The 26,352-nt window shown below is 33.8% G+C and overlaps 1 protein-coding gene across 1 annotated transcript in view; it reads left to right on the forward strand.

Moving 5' to 3' along the window:
- The window catches only part of LOC126822022 (protein phosphatase 1 regulatory subunit 14B), a 50,982-nt gene extending 31,923 nt beyond the window's left edge, over nt 1-19,059 (forward strand). Inside the window, exons 3-5 of the mRNA XM_050550740.2 lie at nt 13,651-13,737; nt 16,214-16,255; nt 17,754-19,059. Of these exons, the coding sequence (XP_050406697.1) occupies nt 13,651-13,737; nt 16,214-16,255; nt 17,754-17,795 (171 nt within the window). The 3' untranslated portion in view covers nt 17,796-19,059. The remainder of the gene's footprint in view (nt 1-13,650; nt 13,738-16,213; nt 16,256-17,753) is intronic.
- The last annotated feature ends 7,293 nt before the right edge of the window (nt 19,060-26,352 follow it).

The following is a 26,352-nucleotide window of genomic DNA, read 5'->3' on the forward strand; positions in this document are numbered from 1 at the left end:
AAGGACTTTAGACTAAAATCACTAGTTTCATGTTGACATTATAGTAATGGAAATTGGGTGTATACGACCACACTGGAGTGTTATATCCTTTATTCAATGATTCTGTACTGTTAACGTTTTATTAGGGTAGAATAGAATTTGGGAAGTCCAAAACAAGAGAATTGGGTGTGACCCTGAATCTGGATGTTGCTTCTATTCTTCAGACTATTTTTTTTTTAACGTTTATTGAAGAGAAATGAATGCAGGAAAGTTTCTTTTTGATTTTCATTGTTTGTCACCTAAAAAGGCTGACATGAGAAGTTGAAAGAGCCAAAATAATAAATCATATGCTAATGGAGATGTTGATATCTTCATATTTAGTCTGATATAAAATAGACATACACCCTGTTTCCTTTTAACTTTCATGTTGTTTATATTTATACAACAGTAGAGGACCCAGAAGAGATTAAAGATCTAATCCTTACTTAATGAGATTGTTATTTAGCTGGGGGGTTGGGTGGCCAAATGGTTACCATGTGCGCACTGTATCATAAGGTCTGTCATTGAGTCAACTGGCATGGTTTTCGATTCACCAGATGTATGTGACAAGGAGTAGGGTCGCCTGTCCAACCTCGTGCGTTTTCTCTGGGTCCTCCGGTTTCCTCCCACTACTAATGACCCCTATGCGCAAGCGAATTATTGAAATGAAATTAAACCATATGTTAGTCCCGAGGGTCCCATATGTTAGTTTGTGTCGAGTGGACGTTAAACCCCATTTCTCTTTCTCTCTCTCTCTCTCTCTCTGTAATTTAGCTGCATCTGGTTGAAGTAAGTTACCGTATTGTAAAGTACAATATTATTAAACTTGAATTAAGGAATATCAAATGAATCCAAGATTATTGAACCATTGATATTTTGGTTTTGTTTTCATAATTAAATGTAACGATCAATTTGAGAACATTTTTACATTTTTGAAGCCGGGAAAATTCAGATATTGTATGAAAAATGCAAATGACCATTGCTGCTTTAAAGACATTCTCAGACTCACAGCACTACCTTTGTCCATCAGCATCAATAATGTAAAAATACAAGTCATACTGGATCAATAAATTAAGTACTGTGATTGTAATATAATTAAAAGACAATTATAATAACAATGGGTATCATATAGCTATTTATAGTTACATTCATCAGAAAATCATGGTATTAACTCAAGTTATTTCAATGATATCACAAGTCCTTTTAATCATACAATATGATATAAAATAATATAACTGCGTCTCAGTTAAATAAAAAGAGCAAGCATTATAATATTTCATAAAGATTATCAGAGTAGAACATCTTTTCAATAAAAGATTATATATGGCGTCTTCAAAGTCAAATACCACCTTATAATTTTATTCATTGTTTTCTATTTTTTTGGCATTAAACCAGAACTCTGCTTGACATCTAGAATCTTGTGTCCTTTAAAACCTCTTAATTTGAAAAATTATTAAAAAGATCACATCTCGTGACTCAAGTCACTTTATATTAATAAATTTATGTAAATTGACATAGAAATTTCTTGTCAATTATGCATCTTCTAATGTCAGTGGTCTCATAACTTATAAACATGATCCAAGTCATAGTTATGTATTAATAATAAGTTGTAGTAAGCCTTGTGTAATTAGAATAATAAATAGTTTCTTGTCAGACAAGGTATCTATAGCTCCACCCCTCTAGAATTACATAGCTTATTATCAATAAAGGTGAGGTCCTGCAATTATACATCTAAAATTTCTACACTGACATATTATTTTTTGTTATCTTTTCTTGATTTGCTAGCTACTACATTACATGTATTAAAGACAAGTCTGTGGAAATCAACAGTCTAATATTGTAGACCATTCTGTGAAAATCATTCTTATTAAAGATCTTGCTCATTCTGTTTAATAATCATTTTATTCATTCCGTGGCGAAAAAAGGTGGGTGTCAAGTATGGTTGAGTGGCCTAACAAATGCTCTTATAAGTCCTGTCATTGAGTCAAGTATCGTTGTGACGATCCCTAGCACAAACCTGTACACCAGGTCCACTACATTTGATTATATAATTATACTATGTGTTACTCCTGAAATGACCTAGTTTGTGTTGAGTGGACATTTATCTCTTTTTCTTTCATTCTGTGAATATCAATTTATTAAAAGTTTTCCTCATTTTTTGAAAATCAATTTATTGAAAAAAACTTATTGTTCTGGGAAATTCAATTTATTAAGCATTTTTTTTTGATTTTCAAATGTTATGCTCTATTTGACCTATTTATGGATGATTTGAATGAATTGAAATTATTATAAAATAATCCTCATTAAATCTTTCATTGGTTCAGTGGTCTAGATCTGTTTGCTTGTTATTGTGTTTGAGAAATCTATTAAATTATGGTGGATGGATATGTCTTTTAAATCGTTTCTTTTATAAGCATGATGTCTATAAATCATTGAACCTATTAAGATATATTAACCTGTATTACAAGCCAGTAGTTTTATTATCACAAACCTGAATAGTTGTTTTCAGTTGAAGCTTATCAAAATAGTGGTCTCCTTATATTAATATGCCACTATAAATTTTATAGGTAAAGCTATTATTGATGGTAATGCGATATTGACCTAATTAATCCTTTGTACAGAAATAAAAATAATTCTGACCTAATTAATCCCTTGTTATATAGAAATAAAATAAATCAGACCATGTAGAATCTATTTTTGTTGTGGAGGAAGTGATCTCTCATTTAGCCAACATTATCTTTGTTAGTGATTTCATTGGCAACATTAACTATTTTTTCTGTGTCAATGAACAGTAAGTTGTGCATGAGGCATGATATGCTTACTTAGAACACCTGATAACACTTCACATTTATATGAGATGTTCCTTTATCCAATATTTTTATACGTCCACATTCATAATGTGAACGTATTATGCCGTCGCCCCTGTCTGTGTGTGTGTGTGTGTGTATGTATGTATGTGTGTGTGTGTGTGTGTGTGTGTGTGTGTGTGTGTCTGTGGTTCGCCTACAGGGCGCAATTCTTCATGGATTTTCTTCAAACTTGGTATACTTATTCCTTATACCCCAAGGAAGATCCCTATTGTTTTTGGTGCATGCCCGACCCCCCGGGGCAGAGCCACGCCCATTTCTAGTATTTGTTTGTTTGTCGTCTACAGGCCACATTTCTTAACTAATAATCTTGAAACTTTGCATACACATTCTTTGTACCCTAAGGAACATCCCTATCGTTTGGGGTGCATGCCCAACCCCCAGGGGCAGAGCCACGCCCATTTTCTTTTCGTGTGTCTTTGTGTCGCCTACAGGGCGCAATTCTTACTGGATTTTCTTCAAACTTGGTATACTTATTCCTTATACCCCAAGGAAGATCCCTATTGTTTTTGGTGCATGCCCGACCCCCAGGGGCAGAGCCACGCCCATTTCTAGTATTTGTTTGTTTGTCGTCTACAGGCCACATTTCTTAACTTATAATCTTGCATACACATTCTTTGTACCCTAAGGAACATCCCTATCGTTTGGGGTACATGCCCAACCCCCAGGGGCAGAGCCACGGGCAGAGCCACGCCCATTTTCTTTTCGTGTGTCTTTGTGTCGCCTACAGGGCGCAATTCTTACTGGATTTTCTTCAAACTTGGTATACTTATTCCTTATACCCCAAGGAAGATCCCTATTGTTTTTGGTGCATGCCCGACCCCCAGGGGCAGAGCCACGCCCATTTCTTGTATTTGTTTGTTTGTCGTCTACAGGCCGCATTTCTTAACGCATCATATTGAAACTTTGCATACTTTTTCTTTGTACCCTAAGGAACACCCCTATCGTTTGGGGTGCATGCCCAACCCCCAGGGGCAGAGCCACGCCCATTTTCTCTTTGTGTGTCTGTGTGTCGCCTACAGGCCACAATTCTTAATCGACCGTCTTGAAAAAATTTCATATGAATTCCTTATACCCTAAGGATGATCCCTATTGTTCTTGGTGCATGTCCGACCCCCAGTGGCAGAGCCACGCCCATTTCTTATATTCATTGTTTGTTATCTACAGACCGCATTTCGTAACGTATCACCTTGAAACTTTGCATGCTTACTCCTTCTATCCTAAGGAACATCCCTATTGTTTGTGGTGAATGCCCAGCCCCCAGGGACAGAGCCACACCCATTTTCTTTTTGTGTGTCTGTATGTCACCTACAGCCTGCAATGCTTAATCGATCATCTTGAAAACTTTTTTATACTTATACATTATACCCCAAGGCTGACCTCTATTTTTTTGGTGATTGCCCAACCCCCAGGGGCAGAGCCACACCCATTTTTTCTTTGTGTCTCTGTGAGTTGCCTACAGGCCACGATTCCTAATGGATTGTCTTTGAACTTGGGATATGTTTTCCTTATAGCCTAAGGACGACAACTGCATGTCACGACCCCCAGGGGCAGTCATGCCCAATTTTTATGTATATCGTTTACAGGCCCGAATTCTGGATGGATCAACTTGGTATTTGGCATATGTATTCCTTATAGCCTAAGGGCATCAACTATTGATTTTGGTGAATGCCCCAACGCCCAGGGGCAGAGCAACGCCCAATTTTTGCCTTTAACGCCCAAAGGCCACAATTCTGAATGGATTATTTTGGAACTTGGTGTACTTATTCCTTATACCCTAAGGACGGCAACTAGTGATGTTGCCATTTCAATAACAGGATGGTACCTGTTTATATTGTTTCCATATCCAACCCCCATGGGCAGAGCCACGCCCAGTTTTTGTATTTATCGTCTACAGGCTGCAATTCTGAATCATCTTGGAACTTTGCATATTTATTCCTTATACCATAAAGACAGCAACAATTTATTTTGATACTTGCCCGGACCTCTTGGGGCAGTGTCACACCCACTTTACTGTTAGTATTTTGTCTGTAAATTTGGCAAAACAAACCCGACGCCTAGCCTTCTTTGCCTCTGATCATATTACAGCCATTTCATATTTCATTTTCTTCATTTTAAAAAGTACCATATCAATCAAAGCTGGAATGTGGACGTATATTGCAGCGTTAGCGATGCTCTTGTTTGTATTTAAAGTAGCTAAGTCTCTAACTCAATATCATCCAAAATCTTCAACATTGAAAACACGATTTATTTGTCAAATTAAATCAACATTCATGTTGTGATCTTACCGGAAAAAGATGGGCTTTTGATATCCAATATTTAAGACAAAATAAACATTTTACCATTGGTACATGAATCGTGTACCATAATGCGCTTCAGCCCCAGTTGTATCAAGAGACTTGAGGGACGAGGCTAGACACATTGCACCAAATCAAACAGCGTATGTAGACTGGAATAACCAGACGCTATAAATTTGCACTCGCTTGAGACTGCTGGCTTATTTCGCCGAACATAACTGATTTGAAATTGGAGTAAAAACGGAAACCATTGAATGTAAATCAGTTTATATACATTCATATTACAGTATTATATGTGTTGCGACCCACTTTTGTCAATTTCTAGGTCCCAAATGTTAGCGATTTAGCTCCTTTAAAGGTATATTTTTTCACCCATTCTTAAAGGCTCAATACCACTCTTGTTGTAACTGAATAATATGTCCCAATCTTTATTCTGGTCAACAAATTGTACTATTTTACAATATTCCAATTAATTGATGATACAAATTCCATCTTAACACACCTAATTTAAAAAATTGGAAAATTTCAACTAAATGATTTGAAAAGCCTAACGTAAACCTTTTGAAATGTGACTTGGATTTAAAAATATTTTCGAACCCTCTTGACAAGTAAAATAGGATGTAATGGATAATTTACACAACAGGTAGGACACTTAAACATCTAATGCTTAGAATAAGGCTATTATTTATTTTCTGAAGCTGTCAAGCCAGCAAGAGTGTTATTGTCCCTTTAATGTATAGCAATTATTGGAAAACATATTCAGACATTTATCACAAATCCAAACACTTCGATCAAAGCATTTTTCACAAGTGCTTGCAGACATCTTGAAAACTGCTCTTGGCTATAATATGTACATGTATATCTCAGTGATGCATAGGCAAATCTCAACTATCAGCAATGGATTGGCTAGCTACGAGAACGTATCTAAAAACGTTGAGATATACTGATGTATTTGTTTTTAGCTACGATTTCACCTGGCAAACTTGATTTCTTTATTAATACAAGTAACATCTTAAAAATAAGTTAATTTTATACTATTAGGACTAATTAAACACATCCGGCCCAACTTAATGAAACCACTTTAGTTATCTGCAAATATTGTGAGTAAAGTTAATCAAGTGGTGTTTCTAACAGAATTGATAAGGTTATTCTTAAATACCGTGCATTAGTCATATGCAACCTATAAAGGTTCTCTACCTTTTGCATATTGATGTATTCTGTTTAAAATGTCGGGAAAAGCCTTCTTTGAACGCTTTGATTTAAAAGAGATGATTTGTACCTTTGTCGGCTAGGTGATTGGTTGTGGCAGAAATGTAATATATAACAATAATTATCAATTGTTGTTCTAAAGAAACAACTGACAGTTTTGCTTATTGAAGAAACTAGATAATATCATCTCTTATTTTGAGATCCACAGGGTCAAGAGAAGATCTGCAAAGTTCTACTGCCTCTTTAAATTAAATCTAAAACATTTTCAATAGAAAAAAAAGACATAATTTATGTTGGGTTTAGTAGAACAAAGCTAACTTCCAGACGTATGCGTAAGTTCAGTTAGGTCGCATAATGGAAAATCCAATTTGCAGGTTCCTACATGTGCCTTATGCAGCCGGTCTCCAAAGCTTATTTCATGTTTGTAAACCCTTCCAAGTCATACATATTAACTACAAAACCCTTAAACTTACTTAACTATTTTAAAATGTTTGAAATACTTTTGAATGCAAAGTAAGGTTTTTTTTTGCAGTTGAAATGTCACGGTTTCATGTGTCATTACCATTTAAGATAACTTCACTTGCAAAACATGTTTGGGTGAATTTTTCGGGATTTTTTGTAACTGCATTCTTTCAAAGTAAGATCATGACAAATGAATTGCATGACATGAAAAAGAGCTAGAATACAATACTGATAGCCGTTCCTTCACATGATCAAAGAGATGGTTCAGGTTTGGTTACCTTTTCAGAAATATCACATTCACTAATTTATGTTGAAAAGTACAAAAACGGCACATAATTTAAGATACCGGTAATATGAATGTGTTCCTTTGTATTTAATTTTGTATGGTTTTAAAAAGTTTGCTCTGTGTTCATCATTTTGACTTGAACCCATCATTCTGAATGACATAGATTTTAGTTTTATTATTATGAAAAAAATTGCAATTACATATACAACAATTTTCCATGAATACTTTTAACAGCTCAAAAGTTAGGTAGTTAGCTGTATAAAATTATATAAATTGGGATATATTTATTTGATTTGCTGTTAATGATGAAAACTCTGCTGGTTCCATTAACACCAGCATTTACTTGTCAGAAATTTGGAACTTAATGTTAGTATTTACAAAATACTCTCTGATTATTAATTTGAATTGTTTATAGTGTAATCTATAGCAGTAGTAAGTGGTTGTTCTAATGTTCAGTATTATATATTAAAGTATAAAATATAAAAATAACACTGATTTGCTTCTACATGTTTCAATATAATTTCATCAGGAAGCCATTGATAATACAAAACGTTGCAAGATTACCCTTTATTTATAATCTATATATGTTACAGTCAATGTCTACAATCAGGCAATGTGTACAATGCCTGAAATATACCAGTCAATGTGTAAATTGCCGGGTTAGGGTAAGGGTGGGGGTTAGGGTTAGGGTTACAAAGGCATTGTACACATTGCCTGATTGTAGACATTGACTGTAACATATATAAATAAAAGATACAGATTAATTGTTTGTTTACTACAGGAAACCAAATGGTTGATTGAACTTAGTAATTTGATTATAACTTCATATAATAACCATTTTGTACAAGAAATTGAAGGATGTTATTTTTTTTGTATTTTTGGTGGTTGGGTGGCCGAACGGTTAACATGTGTGTATTGAATCAGAAGGTTTGTCATTGAGTCAAGTGGCATGGTTTCAATTCCCCGCTTGTACAAGGAGTAAGGTCGCCTGTCCAACCTCATGGGTTTTCTCCGGGTCCTTCGGTTTTCTTCCACTGCTAAAGACCGCCTACACACAAGCAAATTATTGAAATAAAATTGAACCATATGTTAAATCCCATTTCTCTTTCTATCTCTATTTTGTATTTGGATTATTGAATGGTGAAATTGACAAATAATGATTATTGGGCTCTTATGGATGTTAGAAAAATCAAGATGAGCCCTGGTTAACACAGCTAGTATATGTATGCACATAACCTTGTATGTTTAAAAAGTTGGTTTAAGATAGAAGCAGGATGTTGATGCTAATATCCTTCTCACCTGCCAGACAATATGATTCTGTTAGTAGAATCTGAAGTGGCTATTGGCAGAAATTGAGTAGTATAAAAAGACCATTTGCTCTCAACCCAAACATTAATCGTTGCTTTTCTTCTGACACTTGACCACATTTAATTTGTATACAAAAACAGCAGATGTAAGATAGACATCGGAGTAGATGGCCATCAGCACCTTCTATACTCCATATATCAAATATTTGTACCTTTACTTTACCAATATAGTTTCCAGATCTTCTTAAAGCATTTATTACCCTACCTGCACAGTTTCCAGAACATCTTAAAGATCTATTACTTTAGTATAGAATAAACACAGCAATATATAGCTGCTCAAAGCCTTTTACACAAGTTAAATCAAGGAATGAGTGTTTAAATGGACAGAACCACTTCAGATCTTAAAGCGACTATACCTCTTTGATTTGGGTAAAAAAAAATTATAATATGTTCATTTGTTTTGTGGCATGAAAGTCTTGTCTTCATTGAAAAGTTTACGTCTACACATGGTGGTAAAGTCAGTTTTAAAATATTACCCTATTTTGTGTTCCACTGCCCTCACAGTAACCTAAAATATGAAACTAAAATAAGTGAACAATTCAACTTGACTTGATGTTGGGTTTAATTTCTGATTGCACCTAGGGTAATATGCAGACAAACACTCTTCTTTGAAACGTCTGGGATATTTATAGGTTTCAGTTTCTACTTTGTTCATCTTAATCCCATTACCATCAATTCCAAGATATGTTGATTCCAATTTTGGCTCTAGAGTATAAACTGTATACATGTTCATGTCAGTGCCAATGAAGAAATTGTTATTTATGTTCATGGAGGGAATATCCCTTTTGTATAAATAATATATTCTTGTTGTACTTGTGATTTAGTTTATCCCTTGTAAATAATTAACGCATGTCGAGTGTTGATTTATGCTCAAGACGTAAACAAAGACGGTAATAGACTCAGAGCTATTCACTGATCAACTAATTAAAGTCTTTTAACCCATTACATTCAAAACAACAACTGTCTTCATTAGCCCAGTGGGTGCAGAAAATTAGGACATTAAACCCCATTTCATTCACTAATTTTAAACAACAAATTTCAGACATAATTATTTAAAAGGAATTATTTAGACTTACGTTAATTTGGAAATATCAATCTGGTTAAAATACAGATCATATTTCGTTTTGTTTTTATAGTTCAAAATTTCGTTTTACTTGTCTTTACTACACTTGGATCTGGAAAAGTTGTTATTTAACTCGTGTTCTGAATGGTGACAGGGATAAGCCAATGAAACGTTCTGTTACGGCGAGCTTTAGGCGTGTTTTTCACGGAACTGTGGGTATTCCACTAGTAACATCAATGCTGATTGGTTAATCAAATGTCTGACATCATAGGGTCATAAGTCGGTCTTTTGACCCCTGACGTGACCTATCGCTATAACTTGTCAGATCTTCATGTAGTGTAGGCCATCAAAAGTATAAAAAAACGAAACGAAATATAGATCTGTCTTTTAATCAGATTGTTGGAAATATATACAATGGAATTAATATCACATGTATGAACATTGTGAAAAATTTGAAATACCAGTACCTGTCCCATTCTCTCTTAATTTCAATCTTATCCTCTAACATATACATGTTACATTGTAAAAAAAAAATTGGCATACAAACATGAGTTGTTATTGTTTGCCATTTTGTTTTGTATGTTATATTTATTTACCAACTTATAATCTTGGTCTCAAGGACATTATGTGTTAAATATTATGTTATGATCAGGTGTCTTTGTGACCTAGCTTTTGGCAACCAGTTATGTAATTTGTCATTATGCGTATTGTTACATGTAGGAAGGGAGATGGGGTTTAACATCCACTCAAGACAAACTAGGTTATTTTGAGGTTGACATGTGGTATATCTTCATTTCAATAACTTGCTTGTGCTTATATTAGGAGTATTTATTAGTGAGAGACAACCAGAGGTAAACTGGAGAGAATCAATGAGGTTATACACCCTACCCTACAAATTGTCCTGTACAAACTTGGGATTTAAACGGGCTATACTATATACCGGAAAACAACTGGAAAACACTGGAAAACTACCGGAAAACACCATGTTATACTGAATACCGGAAAACACTGGAAAAACACTAAATACCGGAAAACACACTAAATACTGGAAACCACCCTAAATTTGTAACCCAGGGAAGGGCTATACTATAAACCGGAAACTAACCCTAACCCAGGCACACAGACGACCAGGCTCCCGGTTACCTATTTAGGGTACAAGTCTGCGGGTTACCTATTAAGGGTATTTTCCGGTATTTTGTGTGTTTTCCGGTATTTTGTGTTTTTCCGGTATTCAGTATAAAATGGTGTTTCCGGATGTTTTCCGGTATATAGTATTGCCGGATTTAAACCATGCTACATGTACATGACTCAATGACAGACTTATTATCTAAAGCACAAATGTTAGTTAGACTACAGTAGATTACTAAGTCTCTCTCTCTCTTTCTTCCTTGCCCCCCTCCCCACCACCAACCCTTTATTATTACAGAATTCATTAAATTTATTTGTTGGCTTTTGTAAATTTATGGTCCCGTGTACACTTTGGTGTGCACATAAAAGATCCCTTGACAGTTGGAATTAGATATAAGAGTAGACCGTAGTGCTACTGTCTGGGCAAAATCTCCCTCATAGCACACTGTATGACATATGCCCGTCTTCATTAGCCCTTTCGGAGCAGAACAGTAGGACGTTAAACCCTATTTCATTTCATTTTGTAAATTTAGCATAACACAAAACTTCAACTTCTAAATAGTTCATGAAATTCCTCAATATTATTTAATTTCTAATAATTAATGTTTACTACCAGAAAATATTTATTTTTTGCAGCGATATTTAGGTCGAATCACACATGTTTGAAATAGTAATGTTGATAATGTAATATTTCTAGGAAACATAAGTCTAAAGATGAAATATAACGTCCTACCACATTGTAAAAAAAAAACAAGGTTAGAGACAGAAATATCTGGAAATGAAAGGAATATTTCTCCCGTGCAGTTGATCAGAGTTTTATTAAGATTTATATCTTGTGATAAGAAAAATAACATTTATTTTCATATTTACATGAACTTTACATGATTGACACGCAAATCCTTAGACTTCATAATTCAAGGTGTTAACAGATTGTTAATTCTCACATATTTTTTTCACATTCTTATAAATATATCAATAAGTTTCTGACTGAGTATGATCTGCTAGAAAATATTTCCAATTTTTTAAGTATTGAATCTTATGACTGCATCTTACTCAAGGATAAATTTAACATTCAAGTCCTTTATGGATCATTAATGTAATTTTAAGTCCTTTATGGGTCAATTGCACTTACCCACTGATGAAGTTAACATTGAAGTCTGTTACACTGAATCATGTAACTTTAATTTTAAAAGTCTTTTATGGATCAATAATGTAAGTTTAAGTCCTTTATGGGTCAAACTTGAAGTCTTTTGCTGAACAATAATCTATGTGTGTAAATCCTAAAAGCAAACTGAAGCATATCTTTTAGTGAGGTGGTGTTTGGTGGACTAAAATCTTGGGGCCCAGTGCAGCTCTGCACAGTTGGCAGTGCCACAATCTACCAGTCAATTTTAGGTTATTTAATATTTCTTACTGGGTATAATTTTAATATACTAATGTTAATCAGTATGTCGTTTATCATAATAACGATAAATATGTAGCCTGTTGAATTTCTATGTACCCATATTGTTGTTATATAATTGTATTAACAGTCTGTAAAAATTTACTCAAAGACCTTGATTTTATCTTAATGTATGGGTACATATAAAAATACACTAGAAATAGACAACATCTGCACTTAAAACTATAATATTGCGGTTTTCTGGTTTGACCTGATTCTTAAAATATCATACACCATATGTTTTATTATGCTGCAAGATTTTGTTTGTTTTTATGTATAAAAAGTTGTTTCATTTTGTGGTTTTAGTGAGATAATTAACATCTATGATGTAGTCACTTGTTTTATAATTGTTAATATTTTACCATCAGTTTATTAGTAGAATGTTGTTTTTTTATCTGGCGTCATGTCATTATCTATCAGGTAGCGTCACTTGTTGATTAAATATTTGGCGCCACAATGTCAAGCCTTGTTATAATAAGTGTTGATTTTGGCACCAGTCTGATATTCGGTAATTTTCTCACACTTAGTTTTTTTCTTGTAAAGACATCATCACTACATACATAATATTTACAACTGGAATGTAGTAAACTGTACTCTATATACTTCTTCCCATATTATTCTTTTTCTGTTGTTGGCAAAGGAAATTGTCTTTTTGTTTAGATGAGTTGAAAACAGAGACGCAATATTTTGCAAAGAAGACAATTTGTTTTCCATCCTGTTGTTCTGTAGGTTTGATGCTGTCAATTCTTTTTATCGAGTAATAAAAAGACTTGGACTGTGTATTGCAGTCTAAAATCGTATTACAATATACAGTATTGCGATACTTGACAAAGAGTATTGTAATATATTGCAGTATTGCAATACTTCGATGAAGTCAGGGTTTATCACAAAGCACAGTTTTATTTTGAAAAGTTTTATTGTTTTTACAACTTTGGTCTTGGACACCTATTTTATTACTGTAAAGCCTATAATATGACTGATTATGAAGTCTATATAAACAGTCTAGCTAATATAGGGCAAAAATGTATCGATACAGTGTATCGCAGACGATCGTATTGCAACATATTGATATAGCAATATTTTTGGACAGCCCTAAAAAAGACAGATTTTAAAATTGAAAAAGGTCATCGTTAAACAATTAACAAATAAATAAATGGATGAGTTGACATTAACCACATATAAATATATATATGGGTCAACAATATAACAATTACGAGAGTACTATATATCAACCAGAAACCGACCATGATGTCATTGCAGCCATCTTGGGCTGTGATGTCGTATCACAAATCAAAGTCTGTCAATCGTTGTGGATTTGTCCAGCTTCCCAAGTTGCCCCCAAAAGAACATTACCAATTTCTGATGTATGAAACCAGTTCCAGGTTAAGAATGGGAGGTATTCACCAAAAGAATGTATGTTCTTAAGAGAAAATTGATCTCCTGTTGGATATTATGAAAGTCAATCATTCAAACTTCATTTTATTAATTTTTTTTTTTTTTTTCTATTTACAGACAGATTCAGAAGATCATAGCTGTCCTCTCGATTTAGAAGAAGTTTTAAATTATGATACAGATAATGAAAAGAGAAATTATGTTTTGGTAAGTGACAATTTTTATTATAAAATATTATGGGAATTATCCATCTATAAGAATCGAAGGAGCTTTTAAGCAGCAGAAATTCTGAAACTGTTTTTTTATGTCTCAATAAAAATATAAAGAGCTTTGTGGCTGATTTCATGTGCTTATTTTATTATGGTAAAATGTAGGGGATAAATGGTTTCAAGATGAAAATGGTTTGCCTATTTTTGTTTTCTGTCAAATTGCCCCTATCCTAGATCTTTTTGACAGACTGTTCACTGAAAGAATTTATATTACCAGATGCTGAAAGATCTGAATCAGTTTTCTCAACCAGATGTGTCCACCATATGTTCTCCCAGAAGTTTTTAATTTTATAAACCCTTATAATAACAGATTAATTTTACCAGGACAGTCCAACATCTGACAGGCATCAGATTTGTCTATGTATTGAGTAGTATACTAATAGTGGATTAAATTACCGTATAGAATGTGATTAGCGCCCACCAGGTTTTTCTTAAAACTGTAATAATTATAATAAGCGCTCACCTTCTTATGATATCGTACACAACATTCATCTAAACAAGTTTATTCGTGAGCCAGAACAGTAAACTAGCACAGTATTTCTAGATTATTTTTGCAACGCATTCTAAATAATTTTTTCTACTAACTTTGGGCAATTATTATGTTAAAGTAGCTAAGTCTCTAACTGAATATCATCCAAAATCTTCGACATCGAAAACATGAATTATTTGTCAATTTAAATCAGCATTGGTGTTGTTAGCATATCGAGAAAATATGGGCTTCTGATATTCAATATTTAAGACAAAATAAACATTTTACCATTGGTACACGAATCGTGTACCATAATATGCGTTTCAGTGCCATTTGTAATAAGGGACTCCAAGAACGAGGTTAGACATATTCCACAAGTCGGGTTAAACGGTGACCTCATATTCTTATCTGGAAAGCATGCACAATAAATATTATCGGTGTAGACTGGAATAACCAGACTCTAGAAACTACCATTCAATTGACACTTCTGGCATATTTCACCGAACATAACTGATTTAAAATTAGAGTAAAAACGGAAACCATTAAATGTAAATCAGTTTATATACATTCATATTACATTATTAATTGCTTTGCAACCATAGGCGTACAAGCTGGGGGGGGGGGGGGGGGAAGGGCGCCCCCCCCCCCCCCATTTTGGGCACCAAATGCTGGGAAAATTTGGGCACACAATTGTATTTTGTAAAAGTTGTATAAAAAAAGATATTGTGTTCTTGAATGTGTCCAATTTAACAGCGAATTTATTATTATTATGTAACATACTAAGAACCTAACTACATTTTTTGGGCACCAACCACCATTTGTGTCAATTTCTAGATCCCAAATATTAGCGATTTAGCCCCTTTAAATATGGTATGTAGAGTGCCATCACCATCCATTGAATTTTTATTTCCCAAAGGTATGGCTCAGGCAGCAATCTAAGCGCATGAATTGATGTTAGTACATGGACTAATTTCTGTGGTTGTGAATTTTATAAAATAACATGCATGATCACTAATGGTACAGCTGAGCTCATAAAAAAGATTTTTTCCCAGGAGTATCAAGTCAAGTTCTTTTATTATATGCTCACCTTGATTTAATCATCTCACCACTGATTGTCAATCAAAGTAGTTACACCTACCTTACACCCATCATATATCTATTGTATATACATACAATAACATACTATAAATGTTGATGCTCCTAATAAATAACCTCGAATATTTATTATATGCCCAAAATGATATCTTATTCCTATTGTGGGGGATATTTGTAGATAGACTAGGTTGTATTTATTTTCTACAAATCTAGCTAAATCCTTTTTGATAGGCTCAGCTGTACTTATTCTCTAGGAACATACCTAAATCCTTATCATATTTGCATTAAAGAAAGGTATATGATCATAATAAAAAGTGCATCTTCTTTATATATTGATGAAATTGACAAATGATGTCTTTTTTGTGTTGTGGGGGATATTTGTAGATAAACTTGGTTGTATTTATCCTTTAAAATCTATCTAAATCCTTATTATATTTGCATTAAAGAATAAATGTTGATCATATCTTTATGAAATTGACAAAATAATGTCTTTTGCTTGCTGTGGGGAATATTTTTTTGTAGACTAGGTTTTACTTATTCTCTAGAAATGTATTTGAATCCTTCTTATATTTGCATAAAAGATAGGTACATGTAGGTTCCTCAGGTTTTTACTGCCATAGTTTCCCATTGTCAGTTGGGCAGGGCAAAGGTCCAGAGAAGGACAGCTGTCTATGCATTTGCATGGTACGATAAACCATCTCATGTACATATTGCGTGTAATTTATTTTAAAATCTTGTCTTTTAATATGCCCATTTAAAGATACGCTTCTAAACCATCATTATCAGCTTGTATTATTCATTTAGATTTCTGTATTCACATAATTTATAAATTGATATTTATTTTTTTCAGGAATCATTAACAGATTGTAATATGCCCCAACATGAAGTCCAGGTATGTTTACACTTGAGTATTTAAATTTATTAAGTTATATAATGGAGGTTATTAGGTAAACAGGAACAGATTTTTCACCAGGCAATTGAGTCAAGTTCTGCCTACCTACTACTATGTCAAGCTGTAGGGGACTTAATGGCACATTCCAAAACTAGGAAAAATCTTTAAATGTTGGTCACAATTTCTAGATGTACAAATAAGAGTAAATTACCAGAGTAAATTACCAATCTCTCTAATAAAAAAAAGTACAAGAAAAACTGACTTGCACTACTCAACTTACAATGAAGTATGCAGTCCTCACTGTATATTACCAATCAGTAATAACGTATATAACACTGATAAGATACGGTGTCATGTTTGAGATGTGCACTCCAAAGAATTTTTACCTATAAAAAGTTAAGCAGTGACAGCTGCCACCCTAATTTCTCCATTTTAAAGTCATGAGTCAGTTGAACTGGTAAAGGCTATAGACTCAACTTTAAATCAAAATTAAGCCAGATTCACTATTGATCAGAATCTTTGGCCCTCTCTCCCTCCCACGTTTTATTTGCTAAGTTTTGAAAAAATTAGAACAAGATCTATCTTGAATGCTCTACATAAAAACTTTGCCTTATGTTTCAATTCACAGTATTGATGTCAGATAAGCTCCCAGATTAACTCTATGCATTAAGAACTAATTCCTCGATCCACAGCAGTCATTCCTCCCTCACATTCCCGGGGGTTTACTTTGAATCTGTATTTTGAATGAACTGAACTTCAAATGTTATTTGATTTTTAGTTTAACCCTCCTCCCATGGTAATTAATGAAAGGTTTCCTTTGAATCTGTCTGTATTTATAATGAATTTAAATTAAAGGCAAAATAAGTCAGATTGTTCCCATATATCTCAGAAATAAACTATATACGATTTTGATGTAAAGACTGTTGTCAGTGTCATTAAACACATCTGAGTAATAGAAAAGCCTTCAGCAAGACTGGGAAAGTTTGTACCCAACAGAATTATTATTGCTTTATTTGTCAACATGTCGTGGAATCTATAGAAACCGATGTAAACTTAAAATGGCCATGTTAGAATTGATCGATTTGATTATTGTTTTGGATCAAAATGTGTTTTAATTAAAAATTATTTTGTTACGTATGTTTTTTTTAAACTCTATATTTCATCAGCATTCAGACAAACTGGGACTTTAAATTAAATTTCTACTTATATATAATGATCCTTTAGAGGGATTTAGTAACTGGCTAAGAGTAATGAACATAAACTATAAGACATACTTATAATTATGGAATAATAATTACTTAATTTACTTGGGCGAATTGAGTATTTTCTCAATGTTTTCAAGCATGTACAATAATACATCGCCCAAATAATGAATTAAGTATTGGTTCTTCCATAAGTATGTTTTATAGTATATTGATGGCTGTTTTCACTCACATTGCTTGGAATTTCTTTTGAATCTGTCTTAATTGTTATTTGTTTTTTTTTTGTTCTATTTCAGAGTTTTGTAGAAGAATTGTTGAGGAGATCAAAGACTTTATAATGTAGAGTATTCTACAGACTGTGCCAATATATTACTGTTAAAACAGTGATATATAATGTTCTATTAATAGAGTATGATGAGAGATGATAAAGTTGACAGTATGCGTGCTAACATTTTATTTTATATGGTGATGTTTGTAAACAAACGGTGCCAAGGATCATTGGAATGCGATTTAGTTTTGCAGTATTATTGGATTAAACTGTTCTCATCAGATACAATTTTATCTAACATTTTACCAAATACTGGTATAAGTTTTATAAAGCATTGATCGTTTATATTACCTCTTTATTTGGATAAAGTCCCTTACGGCTGTACTTTCCAGTGCTGTGTTTTTTTTCGTTTGTGTAACTTATGTTCTTAATTCAGGATTAGCGTAGGATGGCAGTTAGCGGAAAAAAGAGCACCTGCTCTGTGGAAGTCCTGAGAAGAACTTTCTGTAATTAGTTCACCTATTAAAGATGATTAAAGCGTAGGATATGGTATATTAAATTAAGAAAAATGTGTAATATTTCGATAATTTTAATCATCAGTGTGGGTATTATAAATATTTTATGATTTAGAAAGAATTAAGATTTTCTGCATTATATACAGCCTATTTGTGAAATAGTTATGCCCTTGATCACTTTGAAAAATCTTGTGGACGCACTAGAGGCTAAAATTATCATCCGATTGACTTTAATAAATTTATACATAGTGTTTATGGCCCATGAAAAATGTGTAATATTTCGATAATTTCAATCATCAATGTGGTTAATATTAATATTTTATGATTTAGAAAGAATTAAGTTTCTCTACATTATATACAGCCTATCTGTGAAATAGTCACAGATGGATATATCAACTGGTACTGAAAACTAGGGATGGTGTATATGTATTTATGGTATATATTAAAGTAGATAAAGTACAAGTACGGCTACGTTTACGGTAGATGAATACATAAATAAAAAATATGTCTAGTTATAAAAAATCAAATACTTTTACTTCATTCGGATATACATCAAATCATATGCCAGCTGTCTGCTCTTTTTTGGGCGTCATCAGATGTTATGGTGATATAATACAAGAAGAAATTACTTTAGATCAATATCTTTTAATGTGCACCAAATTAATGGTGTTTTTAGATGTTTTAATAATACAAATGTTTTAATCTTTTTATTTATATCTTCCACTGTTTAAATAACTATACTGCTGATGTCATTAAACTACAGCAATATGATTATTATATAATGTACAAAAAAAATAATAATAAAATACTGAAAAGCAATACTTCTTAATTCTTAAACATTATCTTGAGTATCTCATATTTCCTAGATCCAGACAAAAAAACACCAAGATCTTGAGGTGGGGTTGGGTTGTCGAATGGTTTAATGCGTGAGGAACTTAAACATTATCTTGAGTATCTCAAATTTCCTAGATCCAGACAAAAATAAACCAAGATCTTGAGGTGGGGTTGGGTTGTCGAATAGTTTAATGCAGTGAAGAACTTAAACATTATCTTGAGTATCTCAAATTCCCTAGATCCAGATATAAACATCACAAGATCTTGAGGTGGGGTTGGGTGGATGAATGGTTTAATGCGTGAAGAACTTAATCATTATGTTGAGTATCTCAAATTTCCTAGATCCAGACTAAAACGGCACAAGATCTTGAGGTGGTGTTGAGTGGACAAATGGTTTAATGTGTGAAGAACTTAAAACAGCACAAGATCTTAGTGGATGAATGGTTTAATGGGTGAAGAACTTAAACATCCTCTTGAGTATCTCAAATTTCCTGGTTCCAGACTTAAACATCACAAGATCTTGAGGTGGTGTTGGGTGGACGAATGGTTTAATGCGTGAATAACTTAAACATCATCCTGAGTATCTCATATCTCAAATTTCCAAGATCCAGACATAAATAGCACATTAGATTACAAGGTCTGTCACTGAGTCAAGTGCCATGGTTTAGACTCCCCGCTTTACATAACAAGGAATAGGGTCGCCTTTTCAACCTCATGGGTTTTCTCAGGGCCCTCTGGTTTCCACCCACTGCTAAATACCCCTGTGCGCAAGTGAATTATTGAAATAAAATTGAACCATATGTTAGTCCTGAAGTGATCTGGTTTGTGCCGAATGGACGTTAAACTCCATTTCTCTCTCACACAAAATCTTGACATCAACATATCCAACTTCCTACTTTTCTTGAGATCTGGACATAAAACTAAATAAATCCAAATATCAGCCAGACTAAAACATCTTGAGATAGAAAGACTTAAACATCTCAAAATCCCAAGACTTAAACACCTTGATATCCAAAGACTTCAACACCTTGATATCCAAAGACTTAGACACCTTAAGATCCAATGACTTAGACACCTTGATATCCAAAGACATAAAAATCCTGGGTTCCAAAGATATCAATATTATGAGCTTCAAAACCACATGTTTATTCAAAGATCCACACATGAACAAGTTGAGTTCCAATGATCTAGAGATCTCAACATAAACATATTCAGATCCTGCCATAATCATTACCTTATAAAGATTATGTCAAAGTATGAATTTAGGGTTTTAAAGATAGAGGATATCAAGATATAAAAATACAAATGGATATCAGGTTTAAAGAACCTCAAGATAATTATGTTGGGATATCTAATCTTTAGAAACAAAGTCCTTTTTACACATCTGAATCTAAAATTGTAGTTTTGCAGAACTGCTATTATAGATAGTAATATCAACCATTAAGAATTTTTCCTGGTTACAAAACTATTTCTTGTCGCAAAAACCTCTTAAAAATTTGCATGAATTCTTTTGTGAAGTTTTAATGAACGCAACTACCCATTTACTCTCTATTATGCTGTGTATTCCTCTAATTAAAGATGCATTATGTAAGATTAAAACTAGATAATGAAAAGGGAATATCCTGATAATTACTTTATTCTGATCAACGTAAGGGCTGTTTGGAGAATAGCAGTCTCGATTGTCATTGCTACCGTTGTTATACATCTTGTAATTAAAATATTAACCACCAATCGTGTTGAAAATCAAGAGCATCCGATGGCATAGAGAGAGTTGATTATGGTCTTGGCAAGTTAATTTAAGGCCTAAAGAAATACCTGCAATAGGCAGATTTAGCTCTTGAATAATGCATTTTTAAAGATACATTCCCACGTACAAACTTTGTGATATAATGATATATTTGGACTAAAAACATATTCAAAGTAACCAATCTATCAAAAATTTGTTCCAATTCCCTCTCAAAACTGTGTATTCGCCAGGAATACCTACAGTTATAAGTAAGCTGTTGTTAACGCAATGTCTGTCAATTTAGCTTCATTGTGGGTGGGTCCATTTTTCAGAATGTATTTATCATTACTTACTGTACATTTACCATACATATTGAGGCCTAAGTAAAACCTTAATTGTTCCCGTCAACTTCTTTTTCTGCCGTTTATTTGCAGAGTCTTTTGTACTTTGACACCCCACTATGTTCCCAAAATCGCCTAACCATTTGATCAAGAAATAACCGCTCCCTCACTTAAGCTGGCCCACAATAAGCTGGCAGATAACAGTCGGGTTGCCAGTTAGTGATACCCTGACAATTTTGCCCAGTGCTTGCCCATGGGCATTTTTTGGCTAATCCAGTATTTTTCTAGTAAGATTGGTTGTCTATACTTTCCATATATACCAAATTTGACATACTTTTATTGGAAATAACCACCCGATAAATACTTTTCTGGGAAAGCATCTTTAATGATATCTAACCTTAAAGGCAGCTGATTAAAGGTAATAGCTGATCTGCATATTTCAGGTCATATTTTGGCTTCAAATGTATATATAAACTATTATTTATACATTTATTTAGATGTCAAACCTTTAAACAAATCTCTAGACCATCAAAAAACCAAGATTCAAAGGATTAGAACACTTGAAGATTTTAAAAATTTACGATAAAATGGATAACCAAGACTATAACAATAATACTATAATAATAAACAATTTGCGATAGATCTAAGCAAACCATAAAATGAAGTAATTTGAATGAAATTTTCAATTATATTCATTTTTCATTATCTATTATAGCAAAAACGGACAGCTCTATATAATAATAAACAATTTGCGATAGATCTAATCAAACCATAAAATGACGTAATTTGAATGAAATGTTCAATTATATTCATTTTTCATTATCTATTTTTGAACTATTATAGCAAAAAGCGGACAGCTCTTTATCTAAATCATACATATTGCATCTTTAAGAAGAAGTGTGAAATTACCTGCCCTAAACAGGATCTACATGTACCGGTAATTGATAAGGTGTGGATTGAATTTATTTATCTATTTAATTGTAGGAAAATACATGTAGTAGCTAGGATATGACTTATGTGTACCTGTCTACTATTAAAGAAAACTTGATAAAGTATTCTAGATATATAAGAAATGGACTTGCAATCTAAATTAACATCACATTATAGTTTCAGTTCTGTGCTGTTTTTAAACAACATTGTAATCTTACTTACATTGAACTGTCTATAACAACTGCAGTCTAAGACATCATTATATACCGGGGGGTGGGGGGGATGGCCAAATGATTAGCATGTGAGAGCTGTATCAGAAGATCTGTCATTGAGTCAACTGGCATGGTTTTGATTCTCCCCTTGTACGTGACAAGGAGTAGGGTCGCCTATCCAACCTCGTGGGTTTTCTCCGGGTCCTCCGGTTTCCTCCCATTGCTAAAGACCCCTACGCGCAAGTGTATTATTGAAATAAAATTGAACCATGTGTTAGTCCCGAAATGACCTAGTTTGTGTCGAGTGGACGTTAAACCACATTTCTCTCTCTCTTTCTATATGTATCACACCAGAATCACTCTATCTGCTTGGGTTTTCAGAATGAATAGGGTTCAAGTCCTACTTTTCTGTCCTACCTATAAAGACAGGCTAATGAAGACAGGCATATGCTATATAGTATGCTATAAGGGAACTTTGCCCGGACAGCAATTGAATTCCAACAGTCAAGGGTTCTTTAACGTGCATGCCAACGTGTACACAGGACCTCAGTTCTTATTCCCATTCGAAGGACTCTAGATGCTGTCTTGCATCCTGACTAGGGGAAACACACCGGAAAATCATGAGGAACGTTTTGCGGCTATCACCGAGATCGAACATGGGACCTCCATGTTAGCAAGTCAGCGATTCACTCACTGAGCCAATAAGATGGATTGGCCAATTAGTTGACATGTTCAGAACACCAACATCAAAGAAAATATATCAGTTGCCAATGTAGTACAATATCAACAAAAAAAAAAAAATTGGATCTCCTTAAATAATTGCTATGTGTATGTATGTCTAAACTATAAAAGTTAAAGATAATACAAAAAAAGAATTATTATCCTTCCATATTGATCATTCTGAGGTTAAAAGAAATGGTGAGCTTATCTAGTCCCAATGCTGGTATAAATCCTTTGGCTTTCAGTTATAACAAGTGGTGGCTTCCGCATGTAACAAATCCTGTCTTTATTTTCCGTCATATTTTAAAATGAATTGGAATCTATAGGATTTACGAGAAGAAACTAAGTAAATATTGATTCAACAATGTTCTGTTTGTATTATGGTGTGTAAAATCTTTGTTCAATATTAATATAATACCAGTATGGTATTTTAATTTACATTTCAGATATCATGTTTTAAGAAAATCGATTGGAAATTGTTAAGAATATTTTAGTATTTGTTGAAATTGCCTTGAACTATTTTTTAAGCAGCTTTTTGTGTCGTTATTATGCTTAAAGGTTCACCTGTGTTAAGTCCTTTATAAAAAAATTTCTTGAATCAAAATATATGAATGATCGTTTCATTTGAATATAATATGCTGGGGAGGTCGAATTTGCTTTGAGTAAAAACTGAATAAGGAATAGAGTACATTGTATCTGTCTGCTTTTAAACTTGTTTTTTTTTTTTTGTCCCTTCTACACAACTAGACACTATGTTCATTGCCAGGCCCTTCGTCCAACAGGGAGAAAGCACTCTGCAAAATCCCGGGTAACTTTCTTGACCAACACTATGATCAGTGTACATAATCAAACTGTATATTAAGAGGAATATGGCCGATAACCTGTCACACAACCCTGCAACACGACATCACAACATTTTAACCCGACATTACAACATTTTAATGTCGTGGGTTCAGGTGAAAATGTCGTGTTGTTGGTTAAAATGTTGTGATGTCGGGTCGTTGGGGTGTCGCCTTATGAAAGGTGACACCATGACATCACAACATGATACCAATCAGCCATCATAGAATAGTCAGAAGAAATGAAATGCGATGAAATGAAATGGGGTTTAAGTCCTATTGGACGAAGTTAAAAGTCATTTCCACCTCATATTTCAAAACAAAAATTTAATCTTTTAGATATTTTTCCATCTATTATCGAAATAACAATCCAAACTTTATTTTAACCTAAATGTACTCCCCTTTAAGAATATGTCAGATGACATTCATGGGATTTAGAGTTTTATTTCAATAAGTTGCTTGCGTGTGGGGCTCTTTACCAGTGGGAGGATGAGGATCAGGAGAAAATCAACGCGTTTGACAGGCAACCCTTTTCTTTGCTACATTCAAGCTTGGGCATTTGTATCAATGACAGGTCTCATGATCTAAAGCAAACAGGGGAACACGGTGGCTAAGTGGGTAAGATGCTGACTCGCTAGCCTGGAAGTCGGATGTTCGATCCCTGCATTGACCGAGAAAGTTCATCCAGATTTTCCGGAGAGGTTCCCCCTTGTCAGTGATGCAGGACGGAAGGCCTGACCAGGACAGCTGTCTAATCTTCGGATGGGACGTAAAACCGAGGTCCCGTGTACACATTGGCGTGCATGTAAAAAATCCCTTGACAGTTGGAATTTGATATAAGAGTAGGCCGTAGTGCCGCTGTCCGGGCAAAATTTCCCTCATAGCACACTGTATGGTGTATGCCCATCTTCATTAGCCCAGTTCAATGCAAAACAGTAGGACGTTAAACCCCATTTCATTTCATTTCATTTCATTTCTAAAGCAAACATGTTAGACCACTCAACCAACCAGTGTGTGGAATGAAAGGCACCGTGAGTGTTTAATTAAGTATACATGTATAGAGTACTATTATCCTCAACAAAATATATTCCTATAATGAAAATAAATCTACAAGAACTATTTATTAATAAAACTAATTCTTGATAGACTGCTTAAAAAGCAAATTGTAAAATTTAACATTACATTCTGTCCTAGGTAGTGAGTATGCTGAACCCTAATATTGTAAACTCTAACATTACTATCTACCCTATTAGTCAGTAATGATTTACTCCAAAAGGCCATTTGTCATCTCCAGAACTCGAGTAACTTTGTGTACTGATCACCCACCTTTGTAAACTCTTATATACGTCAATGTTACTAGGAAGTTTAATATAATATAGATATATAAATAAACTATTTATATGGATGGTTGGTCCCATGATTACAAGGTTATTCAGTAAAAGATGAAAGGAGAATACTAGTCTTGGTCAATTCATTCATTCTGTCTGTCAATCCGTCTTTCATCATTTAATATGTGGTCTAGTAGTTCAAAGTAATAAAACATCAAAGTCATACATGTATTGACCTTTCCCTAAAATGTGTTTTGGATTAACTTGTTTGTGATTGATACTTGTTATTCTTTTCTTTGATATAAACACAAGGTTGGGGTTATTTATTAAAACAAGCTAGCAATAATTCCTGAAGGCCCAAAAGTCTTAGACTGCTGATCAAAATTAGTTAAAGCCGCTTATCCCGATTGTGCATTTTTTGACACCATCTAATTTTTCAATCCTTGTTAAAATGTACTCAACTTGATTATTTTATTTATAATTTTAGAAAACATAATATCAACTTCTTCCAGCTTGGATTCAGCCAGAATTAAGATTAGGTACAACTATGTTTAAGTGCATGTTTCCTATATAATCAGGGCCCTCACATAGGGGGAGGCTGAGGGAGGCATATGCCCGGGGGCAACACTTCTTACGGGGGGGGGGGGGGGGGGGCAAATTATCAAAGTTCATACCAGAAATCCCCTTTGAATATTGGTGAACTAGCCTCCTTGTAGGCTGAGATTGCAAATCACTGGCCTTGGCTTCCCCTAAACCTTTGTAAACCAGTTCATATTTCAGCAAAAAGAGAGCGTAGAATTATGATTTTTCCAAGATATATTATAGGTTTTTCGATCAAATGGAGAGTTGAAGGGGAAATAAACATAAAAAGTTTACATATAAGTTTATTTAAATAAAGTGTTAAAAGTATAAAATAATATATTTTAAAATTTCTTTAATCATTGAAAGTCAACTGAGTGCAGGCACACTGAACAAAGCAGTTACAGTAGGAGGGGTGGGGTGGGGGCGTCACTGAAACTTATGCCCAGGGGAGCCACATAGGCTTGTGATTGCGGACAATATCCAAATTTTTACGGCTTACAGGGTAAGCCATGTTAAAATGCACTCGATTATTTAACATGTGAAGAAAATATCACATGGACTCAATCAGATTAAAAAGAGGCACATCAAAAGATTTTACCT

This window comes from Patella vulgata, chromosome 5 (assembly GCF_932274485.2).
Source record: "Patella vulgata chromosome 5, xgPatVulg1.2, whole genome shotgun sequence".
NCBI classification, from domain to species: Eukaryota; Metazoa; Mollusca; class Gastropoda; family Patellidae; genus Patella; species Patella vulgata.